The sequence below is a fragment of the Rana temporaria genome, chromosome 4 (assembly GCF_905171775.1).
Source record: "Rana temporaria chromosome 4, aRanTem1.1, whole genome shotgun sequence".
Lineage (NCBI taxonomy): Eukaryota > Metazoa > Chordata > Amphibia > Anura > Ranidae > Rana > Rana temporaria.
In genome coordinates, this window is record NC_053492.1 from 451,920,933 (window position 1) to 451,932,545 (window position 11,613).

At 43.5% G+C, this 11,613-nt stretch overlaps 1 protein-coding gene across 1 annotated transcript; it reads right to left on the reverse strand.

The window, feature by feature from the left end:
- Positions 1-1,111: 1,111 nt before the first annotated feature.
- On the reverse strand, positions 1,112-11,613 carry LOC120935469 (calmodulin-like). The gene is made up of 4 exons (XM_040347523.1): positions 11,241-11,613; positions 5,488-5,623; positions 4,038-4,122; positions 1,112-1,188 (listed from the first exon to the last, which is right to left on the reverse strand). Exons 1-3 carry the CDS (start codon positions 11,301-11,303, stop codon positions 4,085-4,087), a joined length of 237 nt encoding a protein of 78 aa, XP_040203457.1. The 5' UTR covers positions 11,304-11,613; the 3' UTR covers positions 1,112-1,188; positions 4,038-4,084.

Genomic DNA, 11,613 nt, shown 5'->3' on the forward strand with positions numbered 1-11,613 from the left:
GCACCAGCCAATGGCTGTGCTGCTATCAATCCGTCCAGCCTAGCCAATCAACGGCCAGGCTGGGAACCCAAAGAGGATCACTGGGACGCGTGCTGGACTTTCGAGGGGTGAGGTAAGTAAAACGGGGGTTCAGGGGGGGGGCGGTACCGTCGGATGTTTTTTCACCTTAATGCATAGGATGCATTAAAGGGGTGTTCCAGGCATTTTTAATGTTTATTAAAAGTCAGCAGCTACAAAAAGTGTAGCTGCTGGCTTTTAATAAACATACACTCACCTGCTCCACGGTCCAGCGACGCGCCGGCCGGAGCTCCACTCCTCTCCCCCCCTCTCTGGCCGGCGTCCTCATTGTTACTGTGGGCACCCGGCCGTGACAGCTTTCGGCTTCACGGCCGGGCACTCACTGCGCATGCGCGAGCGGCGCTGCGCTATCTGATTGGACAGGTGTGTCACGTGTCCCAGGCGATCGCCTACAGGGAGGGGCCGCCAAAAGGCGATATGACGTATCGCCTTAGCAGCCCCTCGGCGGAAGGAGGAAGTGGGACAGGATGTCCCACTCCTCCTGAAGCCCCCACTCCCCCCCCCCCCAAAAAAAATGACACGCCAAATGTGGCATGTAAGGGGGCGAGGAGTGGATAAAGCGGAAGTTCCACTTTTGGGTGGAACTCCGCTTTAAGGTGAAAAAACATTTACCTTTACAACCCCTTTAATTCCAGGTTGTGAGGCAACAAAACATGAAAAATACCAAGGGGGTGAATACTTTTGCAAGGTACTGTATAGTTAATATTATATGCTGATTGCAGTAGTTCTTTTGCTCTCAAATACTTTGATTAGATTACTGATTCATTTCCCAGGAAGGGACTCTTCTCTCTTCACAGAAGTCCTAGGTGGAGGCGCTGCCAACTTTATAATCAAACCCACTCTTCCACTCAGCGAAGGTTCTGGCTCTCCTTTTTACCTACAGGTCTAGTGTAGTATCCTGTTCAAGGAGGGTCATTTCTCATAAGCGCCCCCCCACCCCCCCAAACCAGAAAGAGTAAGTTGTACAGTGACAGTATGGGAAATTTGTTTTTAATTCTAATATCACTATACATGCAATCGGACAGTAAGGGGGAACATTTTACAGATAAATACAAGAAATTTAACACATTCTTTACAGTCTCCACTTTGCCGTCATCATTTGTTAAAACTCTGCAAGAAAAACAAACAGTAGTCTGTCAATGTGCCAACTCAGCAGCTATTCAAATTAATTCATTGACCAGCAAATATTAAAGAGCAATTTCTGTAGCTGGCCAGCTAAGACCTGTCTTAGGTTGCTAATGTGACTTACAGTGGGGATCGAAGGTTTGGGCACCCCAGGTAAAAATTTGTATTAATGTGCATAACGAAGCCAAGGAAAGATGGAAAAATCTCCAAAAGGCATCAAATTACAGATTAGACATTCTTATAATATGTCAAAAAAAGTTAGATTGTATTTCCATCATTTACACTTTCAAAATTACAGAAAACAAAAAAATGGCATCTGCAAAAGTTTGGGCACCCTGCAGAATTTATAGCATGCACTACCCCCTTTGCAAAGCTGAGACCTGTCAGTGTCATGGATTGTTCTCAATCATCGTCTGGGAAGATCAGGTGATGTCAATCTCAAAGGTTTTAAGTGCCCAGACTCACCTGACCTTGCCCCAACAATCAGCACCATGGGTTCTTCTAAGCAGTTGTCTAGAAAACTGAAACTGAAAATAGTTGACGCTCACAAAGCTGGAGAAGGCTATAAGAAGATAGCAAAGCGTTTTCAGATGTCAATATCCTCTGTTCGGAATGTAATTAAGAAATGGCAGTCATCAGGAACAGTGGAAGTTAAAGCAAGATCTGGAAGACCAAGAAAAATATCAGACAGAACAGCTCGCAGGATTGTGAGAAAAGCAATTCAAAACCCACGTTTGACTGCACGATCCCTCCAGAAAGATCTGGCAGACACTGGAGTTGTGGTACACTATTCCACTATAAAGAGATACTTGTACAAATATGGTCTTCATGGAAGAGTCATCAGAAGAAAACCTCTTCTACGTCCTCACCACAAAAATCAGCGTTTGAACTTTGCAAATGAACATATAGACAAGCCTGATGCATTTTGGAAACAAGTTATGTGGACCGATGAGGTTAAAATAGAACTTTTTGGCCGGAATGAGCAAAGGTACGTTTGGAGAAGAAAGGGCACAGAATTTAATGAAAAGAACCTCTGTCCAACTGTTAAGCATGGGGGTGGATCAATCATGCTTTGGGGTTGTATTGCAGCCAGTGGCACAGGGAACATTTCACGAGTAGAAGGAAAAATGGATTCAATAAAATTTCAGCAAATTTTGGATGGTAACTTGATGCCATTTGTGAAAAAGCTGAAGTTAAAGAGAGGATGGCTTCTACAAATGGATAATGATCCTAAACACACCTCAAAATCCATGGGGGATTACATCAAGAGGCGTAAACTGAAGGTTTTGCCATGGCCTTCACAATCTCCTGACCTCAACATAATTGAAAATCTATGGATAGACCTTAAAAGAGCAGTGTGTGACAGACAGCCCAGAAATCTCAAAGAACTGGAAGACTTTTGTAAGGAAGAATGGGCAAAGATACCTCAAACAAGAATTGAAAGACTCTTGGCTGGCTACAAAAAGCATTTACAAGCTGTGATACTTGCCAAAGGGGGCAGTACAAGATATTAACTCTGCAGGGTGCCCAAACTTTTGCAGACGCCATTTTTTTGTTTTCTGTCATTTTGAAAGTGTAAATGATTGAAATAAAATCTAACTTTTTTTGACATATTATAAGAATGTCTAATTTGTAATTTGATGCCTTTTGGAGATTTTTCCATCTTTCCTTGGCTTCGTTATGCACATTAATACAAATTTTTACCTGGGGTGCCCAAACTTTCGATCCCCACTGTACATACATATACAGCTAGACCTGGTAATAACCTTAAAGGGGTTGTAAAGGTACAATTTTTTTCCCTAAATAGCTTCCTTTACCTTAGTACAGTCCTCCTTCACTTACCTCATCCTTCCATTTTGCTTTTAAATGTCCTTATTTCTTCTGAGAAATCCTCACTTCCTGTTCTTCTTCTGTCTGTAACTCCACACAGTAATGCAAGGCTTTCTCCCTGGTGTGGATTGTCGTGCTCACCCCCTCCCTTGGACTACAGGTTAGGCAAATTCGACCGCAGGTTCGATAGACACAGATTGTTATGCCCTGTACACACGATCGGTTCATCCGATGAAAATGGTCTGATGGATTTTTTCATCAGAAATCCGATGAAGCTGACTTTCATCAGTCTTGCCTACACACCATCAGTTAAAAAAACGATCGTGTCAGAACGCAGTGACGTAAAACACAACGACGTGCTGAGAAAAATTAAGTTCAATGCTTCCGAGCATGCGTCGACTTGATTCTGAGCATGGGTTGATTTTTAACCGATGGATTTCCCCACAGACGATCGTTTTTTTCTATCGGTTTTTTAACCATCAGATAATTTTAAAACGAGTTCCTAGTTTTTTTACCGATGGATAAAAAACCGATGGGGCCCACACACGATCGGTTCGTCTGATGAAAACGGTCCATCAGACCGTTTTCATCAGACGAACCGATCGCGTGTACGCGGCATTATTGTCACCGTCATGTCGAATCTCCTATCTATATCGAAATGTTGTAGCAATGAAAATGTAAATAAAGCATTTTTTTAAGACGTATCTTTCGGGTTTCGAATTTTGCGCGTTTGTTTTCGTTTGTTAAAACGATAATGAAAATACCCGAAAATTTGGACGAAAATGCATTCGGACGAAAACGAATGCACATGTCTATTAAACAGGCCGATGTGAATGTGGGCTGAATCACAGCAACTAAAATCGTCTTCTAGCTGCAGCCAATGTGGAGCAAATCATCCTCACCATTACAGCAACAAGTCTAAGCTCTTCTCACCAACTGATGTAAAATATCATTTGCAGCAAAGCAGTCTAAAACCCAAAGTCAAGCATTGTATTGCAGCTTACCATGTTTTAGATATTGTGCCTTCGTTTTCAGGTTTTTGTTCTTCTATCTATGTTTCAAGTAAGTTTTGCACCAGACCATTTAATCCTGCAGATGTAACGGTTAAGAGTGTTGAGATAAATCATTTAACACTGGCACTTACAATGATCAGCTATTATTTATTCGTGTAAAACCTTTATCCCATGTTACTATAGCTGCTTACCACTTCCCGCCCGGTCAATATACAATTGACGTATGGGAAGTGGTTGTGAAATCCTGACTGGACGTCTATTGACGTCCTGTAGGATTTCATGCTGGCGTGTGCCCGTGGGTCAGTCTGACACCCTGCATCTCCGATCTCGGTAAAGAGCCTCTGGCAGAGGCTCTTTACCATGTGATCAGCCATGTCTAATCACAGCTGATAACGATGTAAACAGGAAGAGCCGTTGATCGGCTCTTCCTCACTCGCGTCTGACAGACGCGAGTAGAGGAGAGATGATCGGCGGCTCTCCTGACAGGGGGGGGTTCGCGCTGATTGTTTATCAGCGCAGCCCCCCTCAGATGCCAACACTGGACCTCCAGGGAGTGCCCCCCGGTGCTCAAAAGAGCAAAAAACAAAACAAAAAAAACTCCACTAATAATAATAATAAAGGAAATAAAATAACACAATCGATGCCAATCAGTGCACACAAATGGGCACTGACTGGCAACATGGGCACTGGCTCAAATGATGCCCAGCAATAGTAATAGTAATAATATCTTAGTGCCCATCTATGCCCAGTGCCCACCTATCAGTGCCCATCTGTGCCACCCATAAGTACCCATCAGTGCCACCCATAAGTGCCCATCAGTGCCGCCAAAGAGTGCCCAGTGCCACCTATGAGTGCCCATCAGTGCCGCCTATGAGTGCCCATCAGTGTTGCCTATGAATGCCCATCAGTGCAGCATACCAGCGCCACCTATCAGTGCCCATCAGTGCCTCCTATCGGTGCCCATCAGTGCCACCATATCGGTGCCCATCAGTGCCACCTCATCGGTGCCCATCAGTGCCACCTCATCGATGCCCATCAGTGCCCGTAATTGAAGAAGAAAACGTACTTATTTACAAAAAAATTAACAGAAAAAAATAAAAAATATTTATTTTTCAAAAATGTCGGTCTTTTTTTAGTTGTTGCGCAAAAAAAAATCGCACAGGTGATCAAATACCACCAAAAGAAAGCTCTATTTGTGGGAACAAAATTATAAAAATTTAATTTGGGTACAGTATAGCATGACCGCGCAATTGTCATTCAAATTGCGACAGTGCTGAAAGCTGAAAATTGGCTTGGGCAGGAAGGTGCGTAAGTGCCTGGTATGGAAGTGGTTAAAAAGTGTGAGCTGGAGTTTGATTTCAGTTTGTTTGTGTCCCAACTTCCAAAATAAAAAACGCACTTGGGTTCAAAGAGTACAAAGACTAATCAAAAAACAACCTACCTTCGGAATTTTCTTTACCATCTTCATCAATATCTGCTTCCCTCATCATGTTATCAGCCTCTTCATCTGTTGCTTTAACACCAAGGGTTTCCATAACAAGATGAAGCTCATCAGCACCAAAGTAGCCGTCACCATCCTAGAAACAGAAGACAGTTAAAGATTGTAGAGGACTTTACAAAGTGAGTTACATAGAAGTCTGCCTTGTGTATCAATACATCCATGGGAAGCAGTTTGTATGTCATGACTTTAGTAGATTCTCTGTACATTGGCTGAAGAAAGGCTGTTGTGGGCAAATGTGTTCCTTCATAAAGACAGCGATTAGCGACATATAATGGAACAGCGATGGTGGGAATGGGAACTGACTAACTGCCACTGACATCACCAGTGACACTAATACAGTGATTATTGCTGATACAGTGATACCTCGGTTCACGAACGCTTCTGTTCACGAACAACTCGGTTCACGAACAGGAAAGTTCATAAAAATATGCTCCGGTTCACGAACTCCGCCTCGGTTCACAAACAGGAGCCGCGGCCATTTTAATGCTATTTCCAGGCTGTCACATGGTTGTGACTTTCTGTAGGAAGACCGTGGAGAGAAGAAGACACACAGAAAGAAGTACTGTGAGTACTCTGCAAACATTTTGAGTGATTTTTTGATTTTTGGTGTGCTTTTTAGCACATACAGTACTGTACTGTACTACAGTACTGTACTGTCCTTGCTGTATTGTACAGTTCACTGAAGGAGATCCCCCTGATGTCCTTATGGAGGGGGACTCTCCCTCCAAACAATAACTGCCTCCCACCTGCCTTCCTCCATGCCAGAAGTCATCTCAAGCAAGGTTAGTGTCCTCTCTTTATACATTACTATACTGTACTAATGTGTATTGTAATTGGTTTCATATTTTTGTGCTTCAAAAACCCCCAAAAATAGGTCAGCACGGATTAACTGGATTTACATTGAACCCTATGGGAAAATGTGCCTCGGTTCGCGACCAGAGTCAGTTCACGAATTAAGTTCGTGAACCGAGGTATCACTGTACTCTATACCAGCCTTTCTCAATCTTTTCAACACAGAGGAAACCTTGAAATAACTTTCTGGGCTCAAGGAACCTCTGATAAAAATGACTATGTCTTCAACTTATGATATATTAGTGTGATGGTCAGTGGGAAGAATGCTGCCCACACTTGTGGTCATTGGAAAAAATTCCCCACTTACAGATAGCTAAAAAGAGCAGTGGTGTCAGGGGGAACTTATCTGAGAGGCAATTGGTTATTGCTCAAGGGACACCTAGCAACCTCTGGACAAACCCTGGTCGAGAAACCATGCTATATGTCTTAATGACACTGACTGGGAAGGGGTTAACATCCTGGGTAATCAAGGGGTTAAATGTGTGCCTAACAATGTGTAATGTGTGCTGATTTTTTACTAAAGATCTCTTTGTATTTTTGTAATAGATTAATTAATTTCCTGACACAATTTCTCAGGGTAAAACCCATCCTACCGCTTGTCCAAATTATAAAGTGAGAGCATGCAAACCAGAGAGCGATTTCACATCCTCACCTTTCCAGCTCAGTCCCAACAGAGAGAGCGTGACTGGGCTTACCCAGTTCTTTTTATTAAAAGCATAGAATCACAAATACATGCATTTGATTGGTTCACATCATACATTTTACTCCCATTCATCCACCCCCCCTGTGTGGTTTGTCCTTGGCATGAAGCCCTCATTGGTCAGTTCATATAGGGATGGTTTCCTCCCACAAATCCATTCCTGGGAAGGCTGCACACACATCCAGTGTAAAAAAGTCCATTCAGCTCCTTTCCAAGAGGTCCGAGTGAGAAGGAGGGGGAGAGGGAGGCTTTCCTGTTACAATTGAGGAATTTAGAAGGGAGGGGTGGTTGAACACATTTGTAACATGAGGGGAAAATGGAGGATGACAGCATCTGCTCTTGATAAAAGTCCAATACTTATAAAATCCTCAAGGAAAATAAGCAGTATTGATAATTCCCATACATACATATGCATAATGTGTATAAAAACAAATAAACAGTATAAGGAATATAGGAAAGAACAACATTTCAGTGATTTTAATCAAAACAGAAAATAACATTTTCATTTTAGCACGTCCATCACATTTTATCCCTGCTTTGTATCTTATCCCTGCTTTGTATCTTATCCCATAAATTATTGTCCGGGACCTGCTGTCAGACTCCTGCTGTGTACAACCACAGCGGGAGTCGTGGAAGGGGCGCCGGAAACAGGCAACTTTGCCCGTTCCTAATACATTGTGGGCGACCGTTCCACAAGTGGTTACGGTCATGTGACAAACTGAAGTTCATTAAATGGGAGATTCCCCTAAAGAACCATGTGTCCCACAACATTAACATATCCAGCATAAGTATTTCCCTGCAAGATTGGACCTTGACCATTTCCACTTCCCAATGTTCCTTTTATCAATGAGGCCACCCATCACTTTACAGGACCAATAGAAAAGCTCTTTAAGTATAGCACAGTTTGGCTGTCAATATTCCTGATCTACTGATTGTTCCAACAAGATTTTCACTGAAGGAAGCCTTTGTTCGTGTATTGTTACATACCCAATGTAACAAAACATGTGGTTGTAACCCTCAGACATGAAATACGAACAAAGTATATCTCTCTAGTGTGTATTTATCTCGATCCAGAGCACTACGTGTCATTTCTGTCTGCTGCCTCGTTCCTCTGCTATCCGCATGAGTCCCTTCTTACATGGCTGCTCGGCTTCTCTAAAGTAGACTGACTAAATAAAACCTGACCTTGACCACTTAGCTCTACATGTGTAGAGTGTATATCTTCCTTATTTTCAGAAATTAAGGGCCTAATCCTCAAAAACCCGGCGCAACGTAACTTTTTCCATTTAAGTTACACCGCCGCAAAATCTCTAACTAAGTGCCCGATCCACAAAGCACTTACCTAGAAATTTTGAGCGGTGTAACTTAAATCCGGCCGGCGCAAGGCGTTCCTCTTCTCCAGGGGGCGATTCCCATTTAAATGAGGCGCGCTCCCGCGCCGGCCGTACTGCGCATGCTTGTGACGTCATTTTCCCGAGGTGCATAGCGCGAAATTACGTTACGTCGGGCTTTGTGGATTGCGACGGGACAATAAAATTGTGTCTGGTAAAAAAAAAGATACGGCGCCAAATTTTTTTTTTTAAATTTAAAAAAAATCGCGTCGCTAGCAAGAAAGGTCTGTTTTTACAAGGTGTAAACAGTTTACACCTTGTAAAAGCAGCCCTAATTTTGCGTTTGCAAAATAAAACTTACGAAGAAAAAACGAAGCTTAAAAGCTTTGTGGATCTCCGTAAGTGCTAATTTGCATACCCGAGGCGGCATTTCGACGCGAAATGCCCCCAGCGGCGGTTGCGGTACTGCATCCTAAGATCCGACAGTGTAATTCAATTACACATGTCGGATCTTCGTCCTAACTATGGGAAACTGATTCTGTGGATCAGTTCCATAGTTAGGACCAGGGATACGACGGAGTAACAGCAGTTACTCCGTCGTATCTCTTTTGAGGATTTGGTCATACTTGGCTGTCCAGGAATACAGCCACACGGGTCTGTAAACCTGTCAAACTTTGCTGGAGGAGACCCAAAACGGACTGGTGAACATACCTACTAACTTTTTGAGATGGGAACGAGGGACACCTATTAGCAAAATAATGTAGTCATAGCACACACCCCTGACACGCCCCCTTAAAGGAGAATTATACAAAAAATATGATTAGTTAAACCCACAAGTGCATTTTTTAACCACTACTATTCCTTTATACTGGCTATTTAAATTTACAAATGCAGCAATTTAGAAATAACATGAAAGGTTTAGTGCTGGGAAACACTTTTTGAAAGATAAAAAGTGCATTTTATATACAACTATATAGATCAGACCAACATAAGGGACAAATGAGGAGGAAAAAGGGACTTAGTTCCGAATCAGGGACGGTCCCCCTAAATCAGGGACAGTTGGGAGCTAGGCTTGTGACTAATTGTTCCAATATGATAAATACCTCCCAGTGTTTTACAATTTCTTAGGCCCCTTTCACACTGGGGCGTGGGCGGCAGCAGCGGTAAAGTGGGGCTATTTTTAGCGACGCTTTAACGGCATGTTTGCAGACATTTTCGTCCGCTAGCGGATCGCTTTTAACCCCCGCTAGCAGCCGAAAAAGGGTTAAAACCACCCGCAAAGTGGCACTGCAGTGGCACTTTGCCGGCAGTATTGCCGCGGTGCCCATTGATTTCAATGGGCAGGAGCGGTGGAGGAGCGGTATACACAGGGCTTTAGTACACGCCCCACACTATAAAAGGCTGCCTGCAGGGCGGCCTTGTGTAGTGTGTTGCGGCGGTGTTAGTGAATAGATCAGTCCTAGAGAGAGAGAGAGAGACAGTGTCTTTTTTTCTAGATAGATAGATAGAGCAGGCAGGCTAGTCAGTTTAGTTGAAGTTACAGGGCCGGATTCAGATAGATTTGTGTATCTATCTGCCGGCGTAACGTATCTCCGATACGTTACGCCGCTGTAACTTTGAGCGCAAGTTCTGTATTCAGAAAGAGCTTGCGCCCTTAGTTACGGCGGCGTAATGTATGTGTGGCGGCGTAAGCCCACCTAATTCAAATGGGGATGTTGGGGGCGTGTTTTATTTGCGCCGTCCGTAAAATATCCCAGTGTGCATTGCTCTAAAGTACGCCGCAAGGACGTATTGGATTTGACGTGTACGTAAATGACGTACAGCCCTATTCGCGAACGACTTACGCAAACAACGTAAAATTTTAAAACTCGCCACGGGAACGACGGCCATACTTAACATTAGCTACGCCTCATATAGCAGGGGTAACTATACGCCGAAAAAAACCTAACGTAAACGACGTAAAAAATTGCGCCAGCTGCGGTATTCTCACGTGGTGTATTGCCCGTGTGCTCTGTAGTTTGCACCTAAAGTTACTTTGTGTGTACCAGTACTGCACTTGTGCAGTACTTGCATATTGGGCTTTAAAATGAGCACTTTTAAAATTCGAACGTTCGAGTCCCATTGACGTCAATGGGGTTCTAAATGTTCGTGCGAACGTTCGGTCCGTTCGAAGGTTCTGGTGCGAACCGGACAGGGGGGGGGGGGGGGTGTTCGGCTCATCCCTACCTCACAGCATTGCAGTAACACAGGGAATGTGGTCTGACATGGAGGCACATGTTCATTGTGCAAAGCGTTAGTCAATGTCTAGGCATTCTTCTAACCCAGGGGTCTCCAAACTGCGGCCCGAGGGCCAGATGTGGCCCTTTGCTAGCCTTTATCCGGCCCTTGGGGCACTATTCCTCCCACTGACACCAACAAGGGGGCACTATTTCTTCCACTGATACCAATGATGGGATACTATTCCTCTTACTAATAAGGGGCACTACTATTCCTCCTACTGACCACCAACCTTGAGGCCATATTTATTCTAACTGATGCTGGGCTCAGGACATTTTCTGCCCTGCAGGCCACAATCCGGCCCTCCTAAACTCTGAAGGACAATAAACTGGCCCTTGGTTTGAAAAGTTTGGAGACCCCTGTTCTAACCTGATGACATTTGCTCCTAAGGACTCATTTACAAGCTGAAACAAACCTTGCCTGCACCAATTAGATTGAATTGCTCACTTATGGAGGTATGCAAAGTTACTCTACCACTTCATAAGCACTGTACAGAATTTACATGTCAGCTTCTAGCTCAGATAAGACATTACCTTGTCAAGTTTACGGAATTCTTCTCTGATTTCCTCTTCTGTGTTTTCCAATACACTTTCCATTATAGTCAAAAATTCGGGGAAGTCAGTTGTTCCGTGTCCTGTAAAGAGACAAGATCTGTAAGCCTTAGTTCAAACCTGCACCAGAAGAAGAGTTTTGGACAATTGGAGAACCAATGCAAGTCAGTGACACCAATGTTCTAAGAAAGCCGCACCCACATTGGCATTATATAATTTATTTGTAGTTAGAACTATTTACACAAGGCAGCCTACAGATTACCGCTGTCAAAGCTAGTTGATCGCCCTGTTACATAATTGATTTGCATATGCAAACGTGGGTCGATTGCTTAATTGTTGTACACACATAAAATAA

Coding starts and splice junctions, on each gene's coding strand:
- LOC120935469 (XM_040347523.1), bottom strand. CDS start 11,303: ATGGAAAGTGTATTGGAAAACACAGAAGAGGAAATCAGAGAAGAATTC. Junction 5,624..11,240: donor AATTCCGTAAACTTGACAAG/GTAATGTCTTAT, acceptor TTCTGTTTCTAG/GATGGTGACGGCTACTTTGG. Junction 4,123..5,487: donor TGGTAAAGAAAATTCCGAAG/GTAGGTTGTTTT, acceptor TTACATCTGCAG/GATTAAATGGTCTGGTGCAA.